The sequence below is a fragment of the Pygocentrus nattereri genome, chromosome 13 (assembly GCF_015220715.1).
Source record: "Pygocentrus nattereri isolate fPygNat1 chromosome 13, fPygNat1.pri, whole genome shotgun sequence".
NCBI classification, from domain to species: Eukaryota; Metazoa; Chordata; class Actinopteri; order Characiformes; family Serrasalmidae; genus Pygocentrus; species Pygocentrus nattereri.
In genome coordinates this window covers 3523979-3545699 of record NC_051223.1, presented here as the reverse complement: position 1 = coordinate 3545699, position 21721 = coordinate 3523979, and the positions used below count along the sequence as shown (strand labels likewise).

The 21721-nt window shown below is 41.3% G+C and overlaps 1 protein-coding gene across 2 annotated transcripts in view; it reads right to left on the bottom strand.

Annotated features, from left to right (window-relative positions):
* Positions 1–21721, bottom strand: part of ppp1r16a (protein phosphatase 1, regulatory subunit 16A) — a 49631-nt gene that overhangs the window by 11050 nt on the left and 16860 nt on the right. For both annotated transcript variants that reach the window (XM_017704511.2, XM_037544389.1), the window contains exons 2-6: positions 10865–12073; positions 7331–7401; positions 3160–3305; positions 2051–2154; positions 115–239 (exon numbers count right to left, since the gene is read on the bottom strand). In XM_017704511.2, the coding sequence (XP_017560000.1) occupies positions 115–239; positions 2051–2154; positions 3160–3305; positions 7331–7401; positions 10865–11126 (708 nt within the window). In that variant the 5' untranslated portion in view covers positions 11127–12073. The remainder of the gene's footprint in view (positions 1–114; positions 240–2050; positions 2155–3159; positions 3306–7330; positions 7402–10864; positions 12074–21721) is intronic.

The following is a 21721-nucleotide window of genomic DNA, read 5'->3' as shown; positions in this document are numbered from 1 at the left end:
GCTGAAATCTGAGATTTCATGGTGCACTCCTTCATTTTCTAAAAGAGATTTACGGCCCTTCCAGCCTTTGTAGTCGTCTCCCGTTCTTGTTCTAATACTCTCTCTGTCTCTCACCAGAGTAGCTCCATACTCATCCGCGGCGTTCAGGTCAGCTCCTCTCTCTATCAGCGCTCGAATGTCCTCCAGCATCGCTCTCTCCTTTGTCCCGCGACACTCGTCAATGCGCTCCTGAGTGATGCCTGTGTTAAGCACACAAAGTTGCAGCAGTCCCTTAAAAAGTCTGGTAAATCGCTGTAAAGGCATTTAATCCAGTAAAAAATTCTCTGCTTAAAGCAGACGAGCTCTCCAACCTAAATACATAGATATATCTGCACCAAAACGAAACGGTGAAAACAGTAGGGCAGTCCTGAAAGACCGTTCTTGGGCTCTGGAGCTTCAGCAGTAACCAGCAGCGAATATTCAAAGCTTCGTCATGCATGTCTTTCATACTTTTAGTTAGAGCACCTCCGTGAAGCAGTGGTTAACCTGTGCATGCAATGTGCTATTACCCCCTAGCCTGCCATTAAGAGAGCGGAGGGTGGAGTTTTGAGAAAGTCATTCAGAAACTTTGCATCCAAAGTCAGTTTTGAAAGCAGTTTCATCCACTGTAAAATCCAAATCTCCAGGCCAACTGCTTTCCTTGCAGAGTCATGCGGTGCTCACAGCACAGCTTCGCTCCGTTTCTGTTAGTGGCAGGCTAGAGGGTAATAGCAGGGGTTAAAGCACGGGTTAATCAGCGCTTCACAGAGGTGCTCTGACTTAAAGCATGAAGGGTGTTCATCGCGGCTCTAGTAAGGGTCCAGTACACCTGAGCAGCCGCACTGGAAATAGATGCTCTCTAGCACCACGTTAACTTGATGATCACAGCTGTGAGTGAGTGGGATGTCAGGCGCTCGAGTTGAGACAGTATATGTTTCCACATTTTAACAGTGCAATAAAAAGCATAAATACAGTAAAAGAATGTGCTGACCAAACATAGTTTGTATTTTTGTTGTTACTGTGTCTTTCCCACAGATACATGTTAATTACAGCTGTTCTGACTGGCTGCCCTGTATTGTGCTTCATTCAAAAAGCAGTTCATGCCGAAACACTCTTTATAACGTCCATGCAAAAGGGCAGGGCTAAACTACAGTAAGCTGAAGAGGCAGATATCAAGGAGCTGGTTTTTCTTCAAAAAGATAATTAATTAAAAACAGGCCTTTTTTTATTTTGCAGCTTAGTCTCCACTTACGGAGTGTATGGAGTGAGTATGAATGGTACAGTTTAAAACTTCAACAATGTTTACATACATTCCACTGTTATTTAAAAATTCTGTTTTCTATGATATGGGCCCTTAAACTGTCAGTCACTGGCTGACGCAGCTGTTGCTCAAAATGATTTAAGTAAATAAGAGTTTCCGTCTTGGGCATTTGTGCGACTCATTCATCACAAAACTACTTTCACTGACTTTATGGATGAAGCAACCAAACCACAAAGGATGACTAGAACCTTCCCAAAAATAGAAAGATACGACATCTGTGTTTTAAGCTTTTTAGTGAATACAGTGAAAGTGAATGGGATAGTAACAGAGATGGGAATACAGTGATTAAAGCACAGCACAAATTAAAACGACACAAATCTGCTCACTAAATCTATGAAATACTATAAGAATAAACTGAATTACTCTATGTCACATTACTAAAACAGCAGTAGCGGCCAACTCTAAGCCAAAAGTTTGCTGTTTGTCATACCGTGTCAGAAACCACCTAAGCAAGTCTATATGTGATTACTGAAATTGTGAGTGGTGTGATATTTAGCCATGCAGTTTGCAAGGTGCTAATTGGTGGATATAACTTCAATTTCTTACTAGCAAAACAAAAGAAGAAAACTAACAACAAACACTACATCAACGTAGTGGGGGTAGGACGGCTGAGCTAATTCATTTGGCAAGATTTTAAGCTTTAGCATCAGCAGCCTGATGATGAGTAGTGGTATTGAAGTGTATAAGTGAAGGTGGCAGAGCTCAACTCACCCTGCTCTGCCATCACAACCTCAATCAGCTCCAGTGTGGCGTCGTCCTCACACAGGTCGTACGGCATGTTCCCATCCGCGTTTACCGCCAGCAGATCCGCACCACTGTAAAAAACACGCAGAGAGTGGATTTGCTCAGATAAGGGGGCAGTCGTGGGCTGGAGGTTAGGGATCTGGCCCTGTAACCAGAAGGTTGCCGGTTCGCTCCCCAGAGCCGACAGTCCATGACTGACGTGTCCTTGAGCAAGACACCTAACCCCCAACTGCTCCGCGGGCGCCGTGGATAGGGCTGCCCACCGCTCCGGGCAAGTGTGCTCACTGCCCCCTAGTGTGTGTGTTCACTAGTGTGTATGTGGTGTTTCACTTCATGGATGGGTTAAACGCGGAGGTGGAATTTCCCTGTTTGTGGGATCAAAAAAGTATCACTAAATACTTAAATAAAACGTCTCTTTTTCAACACTTGCCATAGTGCCACCTAACATAAACACCAAAAAATTACAACCTCAAAAATATGCAAGCTTCTTAGGAAAAGGAAAAAAACTAAAAAATAAAAATGGCTGCATGACTGTGGGAGTGTCCATAGCGTAAGGAGGGGAATTAACCTACTGTGAATACAAATTAGAAATAAATAAATAAATAAATAAAATCCCAGTTGCATGCATGCCAAAATGCTCATGGCAATTGTAGTCAACTGTCTGTGAGCTATTCTAACTAACCACTTGACTTGCATAATAAACATTTCTCCACTGCGCAAAGCATCTAAGCAGGGAAATGTGAACTGCACAGGTTCAATTCTGGAGTTTATGCTACTTGTAGTCCATCAGATAATTTGAACACTAAAGAACAAATCAGGGTGTATGTAAGGACCCCAGAGGGTCCCGCGAAGTACAAAATGCCCAACAGTCATTTAGTTTGTCTGTCATATTTGAAGCCAGCAACAATGAGATTTTACAGTTTGCTCACCTACAGCAAGCTGTGTGATGCACTGGCAGAGGCTCTCTAACTTTCATGCCCTCATTTATACGTTTTTATTTTATGCCTGTACACTGAGAGCAGGATGTTTATAGGATGTCCACTAAGCTTATCGTATGTATCAGAAGAGAAACTCACGCCTGTACGAGCAACTGGACGAGGTCTGTGTGTCCGCAGGTAGCCGCTGCATGAAGAGGAGTCCACAGCTCGCTGTCGCAGGCATTTACGCTCGCTCCTGCGTCCAGCAGACAGCGCACCACCTCCACAAAGTTATCTATGCAGCACTGCAGAGGAGAGGAAACATGTAGTTAGTTAATATCCAATTTATATAAACAACACCAAAACTGCATCTCACCGCTTCAAAAATCGGTTAATTTCTAAACTAGTAAGCACACTTAAAACTAAAGTCAGGGTAAAGCAGTGTTCCACAGCCTCATCCATGCGGCCTGACCATGTAAGCATCGTAACCAGGGCTGCCAACTTTCTCCTTTTGTTAGAGTGTGATTTCATGAAGAGTGACGACAACAAGCCTTCAGAGGAGCAAAGAAAGATTCTGTTTTGCTCAGCATCAATAATCAGTTGACAGCTCTCTGTTCAACTGGTCAACATACTCTAATGAGAGCAGAACACAGTCCATTTACAGAGTATATAGAAAATACACAGTTAAAAAGATTTCGTTAATGGTAACCAGTGGTGCATGGAGGTATGACTGGGCCTAGACTGGGCTTCTTTTCATTGTCCCACCCAGAACGATGCTCAAATACTCACATTTAGTTTCAATATTAAAGTTTTATGGATTAATAAGCGAAAAACAGAAATGAAATGACCTCGCAAAATATATAACATGAAACTCCATCGACCAATTAAGATCTGCTAAACGAATCTGCTGTAACTGTTTGGGGTTTGCTAAGCACAGTTAGTGCTTTTGAGGGTAAGTACAGCTTTGAGGGCTGAATCTAAGATCCTCTCATCACTCTAGGAAATGAATGAACAGTATAGGCAACACAGAGTCCTGCATTAGTAGTGACCCCTCAGCATTTTGGAGATGACTGGGGAGGAGCATTGTGTGGGTGTAAGGATTAGAAGTGCGTGAACTCGATGTTGCTGCTGGGTGCAACTTTGCTTGGGTGCAGTGAAGTGCAGCTGGATTTTGTAAGATGCCATCTACACAGTAAAAATAGACAGAAACAGCCTGTTTTTAGCACTGTTTACTCTTTAGTATGTGAGACAGAACAACAGAACAGCGTACATGCTGCTCTAACTGGTCATGAATGTGCTCATTACTGATCATGTTGGAGCGTTCAGACTCGTATGCAAGTCACTTTGTGTGAGAAACGTCATGTGTGGCTTGGGATGAGGCTGAATTGCGCGAGGGTCATGGCCAATAGCCCGGCTCACAGCCTGGCTCACAGCCTGCTTAAATGCCATTAACTATAAGCCTGGAAGGCCGACGTGTGCAGACACTTTCTCTCATGCTGAAGTTTTTTGAGGCAGGTCACGATTCCTCGAGCTCAGATGCTTGGAGGATCTACCAAATGGACAGACCCCTACTGCACTCCTGCTGGCTAACTTGGGATCTGAACTGCGTCTGACCCACATCAGCCTTAGTGGACTTTACACCTGTTGCTTAGCTCAGCGCAGTAACGTTTTTGCACCTGTGCTGCAAATGACATTGAAATAATGTGTTTGCATTTTTCACAGCATAAAAGCAGCTTATATCAAGTCGATAAGCTAGCAAACCTGAGCGAGTATGAGAGCCAATCTTTAACCTCATTACCTATGTATTTAGGCTGGAGAGCTCGTCTGCTTTAAACAGAGAATTTTACTGGATTAAACGCGTTTGCAGTGATTTACCAGACTTTTTAAGGGACTGCTGCAACATTGTGTGCTTACAGTTCATGCTACTGTAAGAAAAAGAACTACGGCTAACAACAAAGAAAAGGATCTGTATCACAGCTACTGACCGAGTAAATGTAAACGCTTTTTGTTGTGCGAATCCCAATGTTTTAGTTTCCCTTTTGTGATTTTTGTTAAAAATAAATTGTGCATGTTGCCCAATATATAATGGGTTTTCTTAAGCAAGCGACCAAACACTGCCTGCTTCACCCGTCTGTCTCTGCCTCCTGTGTCAGCAGACCTTTTTACACGGTAGGTGGGACATTGCCCACATCTCTCATGGAGTTATTTTGGTGGCCGTAACACTAGCACAGGTAGCGCTTGTCCAGCATAGACTGCAGCACAACTTTAAACACCAAAATGGAAACTGCAAAAAACAATGAAAACAGGAAACTAAATGTTTCTACAAGGTTTGGAGAACAGCTCTGAAAATCACTGGTCCAGTTGGGCATTTAGCCATAAGGTACTTTTGAACAGTTCAAAACACCCTCTAAAAACAGATGTTTTTAAAAAAAAACAACAACATAGTTTGTATTAGTATTTCCCCAAATATTTCAGTGCCCACTTACAGATAACATGTTTTGTGTTACCTTTAACACAGAATGTGTTAAATCAGAAAACGAAGACATAAAAAAAGTGTTAAAACAGGTAAGCAAGTCTGTTGTTACTTAACAAATCACTGAGTCTATTGGAGAAGGTGGAGAACTCAGTAAAAGGTGAGCGAACAGCTTTATTCTTTAAGGGAAAAAAAAAAAAGCTTCAGAAATTTTGACTGTTCGTCTCAGAAGGGCTTTACACAGTTGGTAGCTCTTACCTTAATAAGACAGAAGAAAATGCATAATTCTTTGTCTAAAACACAGAAAACTACCGTACTTTACAATATTTCACTACTGTGTTTTAAAAACCCCTCTGTGATCTCGGGTGGATGAGCGAAGAAGACCGCTCGCTTATCAGGCGTGCTGGACGTGTGTGTGTGTGTGTGTGTGTATGACGAATGTAGTTCTAGTTAACAGTACAAAAGATAGACATTCTCTCTCTCTCTCTCGCTCCATATCTGATATTTTGAACATTACAGGCTTAATAAATTTTATGTACAGCTATGTGCAATTCAGCAGTAGCTGCTGTGTGACACTGCACAGACTGCACAAACCCACATCTGTATACACTGGCTATTTCAGTGCATCACTGTTCTATAGGATATGACTGTATATGTAAACTATGTGTACAGTACTTGTATATCGCTGTTTGTCGGAAGAAAACCTCGCATCTCCTAAACGGTGACTTTACAGGAGAAGGAAATAACCTACTTTACTTTTGATGTAAGTCAATGGAACCAGAATTATTTCCAAGTCATTTTGGGACGTTTCTTTCGGTCCATTCATCATGATATTTGCACACAATGTAAAGAGCAACAGATCATTCCAAATTACGTCAAAAACTGAACAACAAATATGGAGATATGAGGTTTTCCTCCGACAGCAGCGATATGTATATTTTTGCTCTATTTAGCTGCTCTCAGTATTTTCAATTGCATTTCACGTACTTGCACTGAGAAAATAGGCTCTGTTTTATGTTTATGTTTATTTATCACTGCTTCTTTAAATTGTGTTTTTTTTTAATCAGTCCTTCGTATTTATGTAGTTTTTGTACAGTAACTTGTGGTCCAGAAGGTCATGCAATGAGACTTTCATTGTGCAGTGTACCTGTCATACACTCAGGGAAACTGTCTGTTTTCCTGAGTGTATGACAAGAAACAAGCACTTTGAAAATGTAAAAAACAAAAATATAAATAATTTCTGCTTTGCTTTAGCACCAAACAATAAGACTTATTGCTTATATATATATGTATATATATATATATATATATATATATATATATATATATATACACTAATAATAAAAGTAATAATATATATATAAATAATAATATATATAAACAATAGTTACAACCAGTCCTTAGATCTGAATATGTGCACTTTTTATGTTTGAAAAATGTCTTTAAAAACAAAAAGTTTAGTTAATGCTGAACAATGTTTCTGTATTTGTTCCATGATATGAGTATTATAAAGAACATTTCATGAACTTCCAAGATTTCTGAGTGAGGTTTACTTCTGCTCTTGGAAGCAGTTATTGATTAATAAAAGTAGTTATTGTGTGATGTTTATGTTTTTAAGTCTGAATCTTCTGACTAGAGGCAGCTGAAAGTGTCTGAAAAACAGGATGGTTGTACCAGGCTGCTCTCTCTCCAGCTTTCCCTCCTACACTATTCATCCTCACTCCTTTTTACCGGAATTACAGTGCGGTACTCTGTTCAGTCTGGATAGTTTCAAGGCTGGGAATGCTACATTCTTTCCTGAAAGCAATAACAACGTTCACTGATAACTCATGAATGGATGTGTGTGTGCACTTGTACCTGATGTAATGCCGTAAGTCCATCTTCATTAAACAGGTCCGGGCTAACACCGCTGTTCAGCAGCTCCCGCACTGTAACACACACACACACACACACACACACACACACACACACACACACACACACAATGTGTGTAAGTACCGTATGTACACACACACACATGCAAACAAACGTGAACTGACATGACTGGCATAGCTAGAGATTAACCCCATAAGACCTAACATGGGTGGCAACGTGTTCACAGCATGTTGTGTTTAATCTTTAATAACTTTACAACCGTTTGAGATCAACAAACTTCCATGCCACATTAGGTATTGTGTTTCGTCCTTCACACTAAAATGAAGAGCAGCCTACACTACATTACAGTACTGCCTGTCCATTATATTACAGAGTGTGTATATATATACATACATACATACATACATACATACATACACACACACACAGACAATATATATATATATATATACACACATATACACACACACACACACACAGACAGATAGTTGCATAGATAGATAGATAGATAGATAGATAGAGAGATAGATAAAGAGATAATTAAATACCTTTAGCAGCAAAGCTTTTGAAAACATGAAAGCTGACATGACAGAGCATAAAGGAAAAAGACCTACTGACGTGTTACTAAAAATGACCAATGATACTGTTTTTATCATGAACACTAAAAATGTGTAACATTTAATTCTGAAAAGTTTAGATTAATATTACATGTCAATATCACACATCTGTGTGAGAACGATTTGATCAAATAAAACAAAACCAAGCCATCAGCAGATACTAGGGCGGCTTGATATTTATATAAAATGCAATGTGTGATAAAGCTGTTGGATATCCCAATGACGATATGAGAAGTGATAAAATGACTATAAAATAACGCGTTTCTGGCTGACTTTTTTTTTTTTTTTTTGAGTTGTGTAAACAGAAACGGCTCTATTTACTATTCCTCCAAATAAAAAGACATGAAACACAAACAACACCACCAGGTTGTATTTAGTTCAAAAATAACATTGTTCATGCTGAGTGTGGTTAGGCACTGTGCTCTTAGTTAGTCCAGGACTCTGGGGGGCATAAGGTATGGAGCTTCAGTAGCCCAGCAGGCTAGCAGAAAAACAGTCGAGCCTGTCTGCCGCATGTTTTCCCCTTTGCTGCAGCTGTTTTGAGTTGAATTTCCACGAAAGCTGAGTTCTGCGTGACATTTTAAGGTCTCAGTGTCTGTTTTGTAGCTGGCCGATAGGCTCTTCATTTCAAAAGAGTAATTTAGCCAGAGTATGAGAAAGTGACCGTTCCCCCTAATGTCACAAAAAGTCACTTGGCAGAAACCAATTTATGCTAGAAACGCTACATTCAATCACATTTCCATTTTCGTAGATTATTATTTGTAGAAATCGCAGGAGATGATAAACAATTTGTACAAACATGTCCAACGGCAATCCAGCAAGAGGCTCCAGATGGCCCCTGATATGATTAACAAGAGTCCGGCTCACGGGACTTCTGCTGCCCGCCGCTTTAGAAAAGCAAAGCCAAAAGCGGACACTACTGCCACGCTAACTATGTCTGTGCCAAATATGGTAGAAGTTACAACAGGTGCTACACTGATTACAGTGACACCCAGCAAGCGTGCTGCTCTCAGGGTGAATGCTTCTCTGCCATAAATGACAAAAGGCCGTCCCTGCGGCCACCACAGTGAGTCTTACTTGTGGTGCTGAACCGCTGACGACAGCTGGGCTTACTGTTGCAAGAGCCGTTGGTATATTAAAGCAGTCAGACTCCAACCACTGTCCATGCAACACCTTTGGCCCCCCAAACAATTACCTTGAAGCACAACCCACTCGCAAATTAGATCAGGTGGCGGAGAGCAATCTGCACAAATTATGTATTTAATAAGGAACCCGCCTGCGACTTCTGTGTTCTCAGAACAGCTCTTTACAGGTGGTGTCCACTTTTGCTTTTATGGGAGGAGAATACGGAAGGATGCTCAATCTGAATATTTATAAAATCTCAAGCGCAAGCTAAAGTGTCTTATCGCCTCTGGTTCAATTTGACCTGCTCTCTTTTTGGACTGGTTAGCTAGTGGAGCTTTTCTGCACAATGATCTGAGGTGGAAAAATCCGGGTGGCCGGGGTCCTCTCTGTGTGGAGTTTGCATGTTCTCCCCCTGTCTGCGTGGGTTTCCTCCGGGTTCTACAGTTTCCTCCCACAGTCCAAAGACAAGCGGTCAGGCCAATTGGATATGCTAAATTGCCCCTAGGTGTGAGTGACCGTGTCTGTCTGTCCTGCGATGGACTGGTGACCTGTCCAGGACAGGACAGGACAGGATAGGCTCCAGCGACCCTGACGGAGAAGCGGCTTGGAAAATGGATGGATGGAAATTCAAATATCAAATTTAACTAACCATCCCTATGTGGTAGGCTGCCAGTCAGCTGGTGTTTAGTACCCCAAAAGCTTTGTCTGTCCTAGTAACTATCATTAGAAATGCAGTGACAATTTGGATCTGTGAAATCAAGAACTTCAAACGACACGCTTTGTTGATTTTCTGAGTGTAAATAAATTAATGTATCCTCTTCAGAGAACTACTTCTGCAAGTTTTAAAGCACAATTGCTTTTCTTTTACATATAAATAAATTGGCTGAATTTAATATGCTGGGGGAAAAAAATCTAATGTATAAGGAACACCATACTTATACTGGGAAGGATTTCCTTCGCTCTCACAGAAGTCTCAGCTCTTGGAAGCGTTCTTTACATATTTTGGTCCATATTGTCACGATTACACCCTGTAATTGCTGCAGGTTTGTCAGCTGTATCTTCATACAGTGAATCTACTGTTCTGCCACTCCTCAAAAGTGCGAATTCAGATGTGGTGAATGGGAAGGCCACTGAAGTACACTGACCTCAGTGCCCACGGAACCAGTTTGAGATTACTTGTGCTTTGTGACAAGGGGTATTATCATACTGGAAGCGGCCACGAATAGATGGGTAAACTGAGTAAACATAAAGGGATGTACATGGTCAGAAACAACATTCAGACAGGCTGTGGCATTCAAATTATATATCTAGTGATAGCCACTGCAGGGCTTCTGGTCAGCTTGAGCAAGTCCAGTCCCTTTCCTCTAACCTCGCGCTAAACAAGGTGTTTCCACCTGTAGTTCTGCTGCTTGCTGGATGTTTTTTGCACCAAATTCTTAGTTAAACTCTACAGACAGTTATGTGTGAAAAATCACAAGAGATCTGCCGTTTCTGCCTGTCAAAGTCATTGAGATCACACCCCCCACCCCTTTCTGGATGAAGATCTTGATCCACCTGATGCAGAACTGCACAGATGTACATGTGCTTCTAATCAAGTGGCTGGTAAATGTATAACTCATCCTATCTATCCACCATGTTTCTCATATCTACCATCCTACCTTTGAAATTTCACATTTTCAGCTCACGCAATATGTAGTTGACCAGCCAAAATTCATTAAACACTATGATGTGTTTCCATCTCTGATCTTTATTCCTCCCTTCTCTCTTCTCTTACCTTCCTCCAGGTCGTTCCTGGCCGCAGCCTCCAGCAAGGTGATGTTGTTGGGGAAGGTCACCTTCCGGCCACTGTCCTTCTTACTCTTTTTCTCCCTGTCGCTCTTCTGAGAAGCTTTTCCTGCTCTGGCGTTTTCTTTCTCCATCTGAGCCCAGCCTTTGAGCTGCTGGGCCCGGCGCTTCTGGGCATGCTTCAGACGCTCTGTGGCAGACAGTCGCCCGACAGTGGTCATTTCTGCAAGAAGCTCTGCATGCTCCGCCATTTCCTTAAACTCACCACTCCCACCACCTTCGTCACACTCGCTTCCAATGCCTCTACAGCTTCGGGTTTGATCAGCTTGGTCAGGTTAAGGAAGACATTCCTTGGTTTAGCTCATCTTGTCTCAGCAGTCAGATTAGAATCAAGGCAGTGGCAGGCAAGTGATGACTGTCCAGGTTCAGCAGTTCAGACAAAAGACATCAACTTGAAACCAATAAAACTGCCCCAAGTAAATCAGGTGTTGAAGTAAGTAGGTGGTAAACAAAGCCAAAGGAAGGGCACTCCAGGTGCATCAAAGCAAAAGTCTGCTCCATTCAGCAGACCCAGCTTGGTTAGGCACAAAAGTTGGGGACGTTCTCAAACTATTCAGTGATATCCCAACATCAGAGGACCATTCCAGAGAGGAGTTTTGAGAAGGAGGTGATCAGCTGCCTTCATGGTGATGGTATGAACCTAGACTTCAACAGTGATTTTCTCCTACCATCCTTATGGACACCAATTGTAAAAAATACATAATTCAAATCAGAAGCAAGAAAATGGTTCACTAGGTTCTTATGATGCTACTGCCTCAGTCACAACAGAGTTATAATCCCAAAGCAGGTCCATCTCCACAGTCACTAAGGAATCCTCTGGAATCAGTTCCATAATGGCACCACCCACTGTAGGTGACCGACTTCAATGAGCTCCAGTGAAACTGACAAACAGACTCTCACATGTGTGTCAAATGGAGACACCCCCAAAAAGACGATCATGTTAATCGGTGCGTAGAGCAATACAGTCCAGCAAAAAGAGGCATTAAAAATGCAGCATGATCATCCAGCAAAGTTGGTGTTGGAACTGGGACACAAGGGGAATTACAAGGAGTCTCAGGAACAGGAGTTAAAGCTGTTAATCGTCAGTCCACCTTACGTACAAGCCAGTAATACTCTCCTCTATCCTGGAGCCAAGGACCTAAAAAGGTAGAGAAAAAAAAAGAAAAACAATACAGTTTAAAAACAGCACTAAGATTGCATTATCTAATTGATGGTTATCTAGGTCAATAGTTCTCAAGCTGGTTCCCCAGGATCCCTAGACAGTCCACGTTTTTGCTCTATCCCAGGGGTGTCCAATCTTATCTGCAATCTGCAATCTTAAGGGCCAGTGTGGCTGCAGGTTTTCATTCGAAATCAGCTGAAACACATGACTATTGTTTAATCAGTCGGTCTCAGTCTTCAAACAGCTGCTCACGTGTGTGCTCTCCTGCTTTACTGGACTGAAAACCTGCAGCCACACCAGCCCTTTGTTAGTAAGACTGAGCGCCGCTGCTCTATCCCTATGCAATGTGAGTTGGGTTAAAACAAAAATGTGGACTGTCTAGGAGTCCCTGAGGACCTGTATGAGAACCAATGATCCAAAAAAAAAAAAAAAAATCAAAGTTCCCTCTCCCACAAATGTGTTTTATAAGTCACAACATGTTTGGTGTCTGAAGCCTGCTTCTTCCCTCTGAAGCTATGAGGCTAAAGAAGCTAACAAGTAATGCAAGCTTAAAACCCACCAATTAGCAATGTGCAGCTGCATGAGTCAAAAGTGGGCTCCCAAGTGGCGCATCTCTGTATGTTCTTGGACCAGTGGTGGACAGTAACTAAGTAAATGTAATTCATTACTGTACTTAAGTAAAGTACAGATACAGAAAAAAAACTACTTCTTTCGGCTGCTCCCTTTAGGGGTCGCCACAGCGGATCATCTGCCTCCATCCTGCCCTATCCACTGCCTCCTCTACTTTTACACCAACCATCTCCATGTCCACCTTCACTACATCCATAAACCTTCTCTGAGGTCTACCTCTTCTCCTTCTACCCGGCAGCTCCATCTCCAACATTCTTTGCCCAAATATGTCCACTATTCCTCCTCAACACATGTCCAAACCATCTCAACCTGGCCTCTCTGGCTTTATCTCCAAACTGCTCCACCTTCACCGTCCCTCTGATCTGCTCATTTCTAATCTTGTCCATCCTTGTCACTCCCAACGAAAATCTCAGCATCTTCATCTCCGCCACCTCAAGCTCAGCCTCCTGTCTTTTAGACAGAGCCACAGTCTCCAAACCAGACATCATAGCAGGACGCACTACTGTCTTGTAGACCTTCCCTTTCACTCTTGCTGCTATCCTTCTGTCACACATCAGCCCTGACATCCGTCTCCACCCACTCCATCCTGCCTGCAGAAAAAAACTACTTAAGTTTTTTCATTTTGAGCGACTTTTTCCTTTCACTCCACTACATTTCAGAGTCTAATATCCGACTTTTTCCTCCTACATTTTGAGAAATCTGTCGTTCCTTTTGGTTTCTGTGTGTATAAAAACGTAACATGTCAAAACAAAAGAAGCGCAAAGCCAGAGCACCAATCAGGGCCCAGTGGTCACTTTGTTCTGAGCCTGTTTTGACCTGTTGGTCATACCGACCCAGTGCAGCACACGGTTCAACGTCAGTGCAGCAGCGTAAAACTTTGGGAGAGTCTGTTCAACATAAATGATGAACTAACCTAACTTTGTGTAAATAGAGCACAATATAGAAATATGTCCACATATGCAGTCGTGACTGACGTGTTTCTTTTTTTCTGAATTTCTACAAACACCATTTCATTTTATAGTAAATTAGTTTGGGTTGGTTTATGTTTATGAACAGACGCCTACAGATCAACACAGTAAAGGAGCTCATCTGTGATCCTGAGTTTAAAGCCAGTTTTTATTCAGCTTGTAACTAATTTACAAAGTCATCTGAAACTGAAACTTTGCTTGTGTGTAAAAAGTGATTTCAGAGCCACTCGGTTCTCCCTGATGGAAACTGTTTACCTTCAGTGTTTTGTGCTTCTGATCATTTTAATAGACGTCAGCATCACTAATTAATGACGTTCTATTAAAAGACTGGTTTACCAAGAGAGACGCTGGAGGACTTTCACCTGAAATGAATTCATGAAGCCAGTCTGGTTATAAAAATGATAACAGGACATCAGAGCCAGAATTACTCTTTTAGTACTTTTACTTTATACTTAAGTACATTAGAAGGCAAATACTTCAGTACTTTTACTCAAGTTGAGGTCTAGAGTAAGGACTTCTACTTACAACAGAACCTGTTGGTGAAGGAGAAAACGCAGGACAGAAAGTGTGGAATGAAGAGAGTAAGGCAATAGCACCATTGTGTAATCCTAAAATAGAAAGCTGAAGTAGTAATCATTCCTACTCTGCTACGAGTAGTAACTTGAGCATGGACTGGCTTTCATTAATGATTGACAGTCCGTGTAGCACCTCTGCACCTACAATGTATCACAATTAGGGAGTGTAGCCTCTCATGGCTAATACCCCTTACTCACAAGCCTTTATCCTCGGTATGTGTGCTTGCACTGGTTCCTATTTCTGCTCCACTGACCGCATTAACTACTCTTTCCGTCATCAGCTCACTGGAGCCTATTCTCAAACATCTTCCTAATTTCGAGCTTCTTCAGTTTCTTTCTCACTCACTCTCTCTCTCTCTCTCTCTTTCTCCCTCACTCACTCATTCTCTCTCTCTATCAAGATGGATCTCACGTTAGACGGCACGCTCCAGGCATCGCATGCATTATTAAGCAGCAGCGAGAGCCGAAGGAAGGTCAGCTAGACGCCCGAATCACTAGATCTATGACGGCGTATTAGGGCTGCACAATATATTGTTCGTTAATGATTATTATATTAGCCAGAAGGCTGCCATATGCCATACCATAACAAATTACAGATTTAATTAATTGTGTGTAGGGCTTTCATGATCAAGTGATTAAGTAAATTACTGGAAGCATAGAATATAGCTCTATATATTATTAGAATAAATGCAAAGAGACAAAATGTGTTGATATATTATGAGCTAGTGAGAATAACACCAGTTTACTTCCAGATTTCGCCTGGACGCCCCAAGCCATCGCATCCACCCCCAGCACACCTGATTTAATTGAATAATTGGACTGATTGAACAAGCCAGGTAATGGATAATAAACAAAGTAATACTGCGCTTCTTCACAGAGAGTAAAGTAAAACAATGTCATACGTAAAAGCACTTATTTTATTAATATTATTTGCATTAATTTTAATTTTTTTTTTCTAAACACATAAAAGCATTCTTCCAAATAAACAGCTTTTTATACATATTTTTCCCCAGGTACCTAAAACTTTTGCCCAGTACTTTTTGAATTATTTCTTTCTATGGGCTTCCTAATTTATCTTTCTCCCATAAAGAACTTTGGTTAAGACCGGTTAAGTTTTTCTTCATTATCGGACACAAAACATCAGCAGATTATCCAACTGCATGTTTGATTAAAAAGAACATAATCAGTCCTGTTTTTATTGGATTTAGTGCAGTGTGTGAAATGTTGACTGCAGGCAACTGTATTCATATTTATGACAGTATTTTTAAAATGTGGTCCAACTAAGTCTGTTTTTTTCCTTTGTTTACTCCAAAGCATACATGCCTTCTCTGAATATACCATCCATATACAAGCCAAACGTGCATGGCTATTCAAAGAAGGCATGTATGCTTCGGAACAAACAGAGAAAAAACCCAAAAAACAAAATTGAGATCAGCAACACTCACTAACATGAATACATGGGCAAAGCTTGTTTACCAGGATACAGTGACACATTCATGCTGACTGCAAGCCTACTGTGCAGTGTAATGCAGCGTGACCTCTGAGGATGAACTGTTCTAGGTGAGACCCCACAGATTTCCTCAGGGCTGACTTAGAAAACCTACATGTACACTAGAACTACTGTATATATAAAATATATAGTGTTGATTTCCTCCTCTCGACTCATTAATGCTGCTTCTATTAATATTAAGAAACAGATCCTACATAGTGTAGGTGATATTTGCCATATCACTCACCCTCAGTGCGTAACTGCCTTTCCACAACTGTTCATCACATTTTAGAGTATTTCTTATGAAGGACTTGAAAATGGCCCAGCCCATCAGTGAGAAGAATTTAATGTTTATTGAAGACACTCCCTTCTTCTTTCCCCTCACTGTTTCAACCGAACTCTTTCTCCATCAAACAGTGGACCTTTTCAGGTCCTAAATGCCAAAAAAAAGAGAAAAGCTCACACACCCATGAACATAAACATTCAGCCAACAGAGGCCTATAGCTACATCTAAAGAAAGTCTCCATGGGCAAACCTGCAGTGTTTGAAAAGCAAAATAAAGCAACTCCATGGACATGGTTTTTCCTCTGGACATGGTTTTTCCACTGGACATAGCAGCATGGCACAGTACAGGTATTAACCTTCCGCGTACCCCTGACGTGATTGATCAAACAAGACATGTTTGGAGTCCAAATTTTGCTTCGTTTGTTTAGGACCAGAACTGTAAGACTAGCACTGCCAGCAAACACTCAAAAAAACATCACCAAAACTTCTCTTACCTGCATCCGGATCTTAATTAGGGTTGCACCTGAAGACAGTATGACTGAACTATAAAAATGAAAATAAATAAATAAATAAAATCATAGCAGGTATTCAGAGTGTCACAACACAGCACTCCTAATCCTGCGGTACGTTGTGAACACAGACCCTGTTGTGTGAAGGTGCTGTTTGTTTTTATACCTCACAGTAAGTCGTACTGTGTCCTAAACCACACTGACAGGTCTGTCTGACATTAATGAAGACCTGGAGGCAGTTTGAGTGGGTTAAAAAGAAGTTTTGATGATGTTTTTTTGGGTTTTTCTCCCCCTCCAGAAACTATTTCAGCTATTTGGGTGACTACTGAATTCTAGTGTCAGCAATGTTAGACTCACTGCTCCAGTTCTGAATTAAAGAAGCAGTGGAAAATTTGCAACAGTGGCTTTGCCAACTGACTACATTTGGATTAAGTGAAAAATTGTACAGTAGCAACAAAGGAGGAGCCTGAAGTTCTGAGTCCCCTTTCATGCCATTTTCTGGTTTATGTGAAGAGTCACAGGCAGTGTGAAGCGATTCAGCCTAGATAGTGTTTTATTAAGGTGGCTGTCAGCAACGATGCATAGCTAACATTTCTGTGCTGCCTGAATTCTGAATTTGACAGTGGGCTGTTTTATTTCGAGCTGCACTCATGCATCCCAGTTACTTAGGTACAGGTCACATGATAGCAGGAAAAAAAAAAAAAATATATATATATATATATATATATATATTTTTTTTTTATATGTTTTAACACCATCTGAAATCACATTCTGTCCTTGTGTGAACTTGTTTCATGATAGAAGAACCAATAGAAATGCTCTAAAATTACTTTTATCTTAAGGACAGCAATGTTGCACAAATTTATTGTGCAGTTATTTGTCCTTTAGCTCCCCGTATCATAAGTTAGCACACAAATACTCAGAACAGCAACAAATAACAAAAAAGAAAAAGTCTTGGATTCAGGAAGAGGAGATTAGGAGTTTACCATAAAAAACAGCACGACAGACTTACGCTGATAGATAAATCTGCCAAGCTATGTGAATGTGTACGTTTGAACACTAGTTTGTCAGGTCACTCAATTTTATTTCTTTTAACCTTTTTAGCAAAATAAATAAATAAATAAATAAATTGCAGGTTAAAAAAAAGAGACCACTGCATTTCAACATTTCACTTACAGTGGCCAATATGATGTAAATCAGCAGACTGCGCTACACTCACTCCCAAGATTTTCCACAACAATAAAGCAAGAAGAAAAGGAACATTATTCATCCACCACTAAGCAGATTTAAAGAAAGGGAAAGGAGGGGAGAAGTGAAACCATGCAAAGAAGGCAAGTAAAGGAAGAGGTGAGGCTGCTTTCTCCAAATCCCTAATCGGAGTTTAAGGCTGGATCAGCATGCTAGCATTAGGAACAGACGATTAAAAATAGACTAATTATGTTAAGATTATAAGATAAGGGACGTCACAGCGTGTCAGAAGTGATTTCTAGCTTACCATAACATTTCTCTACAACGTGGGTCCCCAAGCCCGGTCCTGATGATCTTCCACCCTGCAGAGTTCAGCTCTGGCCCTTATCAAACACACCTGGGGGATCTGGTTATTTTTCGCCAAGTGTGCTGGATCTGAACCCTCCAGGGTGGTCTCCAAGACCAGGGTTGGACACCCCTGCACCTCTCCCCTTGTTCTATCTGCCATGACATGTAAATAGGGCTGGGCGATAAAACGATAATTATCGCGATATAACTTTTCCCTCGACAGAGCAATAAGAAAGGTTCGATAAAGTTTCGATATAATAACCCATTCTCTCACACTTTGCCAAGCTATGTTGCCTGAGCAGTGTTGCTTAGCTAGTGTTGCTATGGAACACAGCTCTGCTGTCGCCAGGAGAGGGCGCACTTCCGTGTTTTTTGGCATGGATAGAGAGGGAGGGGGAGACTTATATAGAAAAATATACTTCAGCAACCGCAGAAACGTAGAGTTATACATTCCCTGTTTGGGTGGAGCGACCGCCGATCTGTTCTCATGTCTGAGTGACGAGATAAGTGGCATAACTGTACTGACCTACAGTGAACTCACCTCTTTCCTAACATCCTAACAAGGTTTAGCGGGATTAAATCCCGTCCGCTCCACACAACTCCAACGCCGTGTTACAGCTCTGTGACATATTTTAGTATTGGTGCATTCCTAAGCAACGAAAGTGAAAGAATGAAGTGGGTTCCTGTGAATTACAGCCCTGATTTAAACGAAAGTAAACCGAGGAAGCTGTGAGGTATTAGAGAGCGGGAGAACAGCAGCTGGCTAACCTGAAGCAGCACTCAGCACTCGGCTGGAGGTTAGGGAACCAGCCTCGTGACCGGAAGGTCGCCGGTTCGATCCCCAGAGCTGACAGCACATGACTGAGGTGTCCTTGAGCAAGACACCTAACCCCCAACCGCTCCCCGGGTGCTGCGGATTGGGCTGCCCACGGCTCCGGGCGAGTGTGCTCACTGCCCCCTAGAGTGTGTCTACTCACTAGTGTGTGTGTGGTGTTTCACTTCACGGATGGGTTAAATGCGGAGGTGAAATTTCCCCGATGTGGGACTAATAAGGGTCACTTAATTAATTAATTAATTAAATTGATTAATTACTTGCACAACACGGCAAATTTATGACACAAAAGCACCGCTTTCACTTTAAGCGTGGCTAAAAGGAGGACTCTGTTTGTCTGACTGGAGAGATTCACACTGCAGTTAATACTTTTACACAGCAAGCATCCGATATATTGCGGTTCACCACTCAAACTACTACAATAGAATAGAGAAATCCAGACGTCTGCTAGCTGATATTTGAGTACTGCAACGTTTAGCACTGTTGCTTGCCACTTGTTCAGCATTTGTAACGGGATAGCCGAGCACTCATCACCAGACAGCTAAAAATGTTTTCTATTACAAATAATGCGACCGTGGTTTTCCAGCTGGTAAAAACAGCTCACCAGAAACTCTCTCACACTGTCCTATGACAGATTTGTGAAATGTTCCACTGTTTGGCGAGTGTGTGACATGTTCTAACCATAAAAGATAGTTTAAAACCCCAATTAACCAGTCGGGAGCAAAAATCAGCCTTCGAACTTGAAAGAAATAATGACTTGACATTTATCGCTTTATGTCGATATCGAACGATATGAATTTTATCATGTCAACATTTTTGGCCATATCGCCCAGCTCTATCTGTAATGAGCTTGAAATCTGAAATTAATATTTGTTGTTTTCCTCCTGTTAGTTCATGTCGCTGGTAATAATGAGCACCATATACCATATAATGTCAACTGAAAGAGTAAATTCTTGCTTTTCCATAATCTTCCATCAAAATGTAAAAACTTCTGCCTGTCTCAAAAATATCTGATTTTTGATTATATCACTATATCCCCAGTGAACAGGGAAAAACTACCAGTTATAACCAGTTAAAAACCAGTTATACTTCCCCCTTCCCACCACCCCCACACATAATCAAGAGAAAATGCTCAGTTAGCTCCGAGGTATCTCTGATATCATTTCACTCAGAAAGAAAATGTGTTATGATTTCCGATTCACACTGATTTCAATGCCTCCCAACCCCCACATGACCTATTGACCCATTTCCTAAAGTTGTAATCCTGCCTTACAATCATACTGAACATCTTTTGCACTGTCGTCTTTCCTTCGGCCACTGCCTGAGTCTGATCCCAATGCCTCTGTTTAATCTTCCTTGCAAGCTTGTCCTAAAAATCTATGTATTACAAGGCATCACACACATTAGAAGCAATGAAAAACCATCTGTCCCACCTTTAATGCTTGAAAAATAAATTAAATGTAAAAAAAAATAAAAGAATAATAATACAAATTTAAATAATACATTAAAATAATACTATAAAATAATAACATTCAATTAAAAAAAAAAAAAAATGACCTCACAAGAATGACCGCCTCTTCTTTTCACAGTGGCACTGTGAGCTCTTAGTATATCATGTTCTCCTAATTTCTTAGAGCCATCAAGAGGAAGGAGCAGAAACCCATTCCTCCCATTTCAAAAAGCCCTTGTCCATTCGGCCTCGCCATTACTCTTTGGTGAGACCTGGTGACTCCTCAGCGCCACCTTCAATGAAAAGCCTCTAAGATTTGTTTATCACTGCATAATTCCACTGATATCTCCATTATTACATTAACATGTAAAAAAAAAAAACAAAAAAGCAAAAATAAGTAAAACATGCTGGACTTTTGGTTGGCACTTTAGAGGCCACCAAACTTCCACTCCATACCAAATTAATGGGTATTAATGTTTATTTAAAGGCCATATTTTACTCGATTCTCATAGTTGCATCGCCGGGGTCTAAACGCCTTTGTAAATCGATGTATATGTCAGGGAGCCACCCAATCCGCTACAAGAGATAATAACCAAAGGTGGTGTCTCAGGTGGCCCCGTAGGAGGCCTGCAGTCGCTTCCCCCACAGGTCAGATTTTTGACACAATGGGCTGATCACTGACAGACTTTGAACCGGCCACTCCCCAGAACATGTTAATATTTCTCCACAAGGATAAAGAAGCGACCATGTGGTGCAATTTTGTGTAATTCAGCCGTTTGCGGACCATTCGTTAAGCCCTACTGGAGCTGGAGTAGTTTTAACATATTGTCAGTGATGGGCTTATTAGAAGAATGAAATGAAACATGTCACAGTGGCTTTTGTCCTGCTGTGGTTGAACAAGCCCACTTTACAGGCCTAATGCCATTCTAACTTTTAATAACTGGAAGTTTGTCGATTATTCGGAGCCATTTGGAAACTGAAACCTCTTAAATGTTCAATATAATCATTGAGTACAAGATGTACGCAAAAATAGACCTGCACCAAAGAATGCTACTCGCAAACTAGTGCATATTGGAACAAAGTCTGCCTGATTACAAATGACAAGAACCAAAAACAGTTAAAAGTGGGGGGACAGGGGGACGTACTCTTTCCTACATCTGGGAGCTTCTGCGAGATGATTGGAGGATCCGTCGAAAGGCTGAATCCCGTTTTGACTGACAGCTATTTTGAGCTACTAACATCGAAAGACAAACTGCAGCCCGTTTCTTGGTGTTTGCTTGGTGAAATTACTTTCCTTGTTTCAGTTTAACACCATTTGAACATTTCCTTGTTGGAGTTTAATGTCGTTTC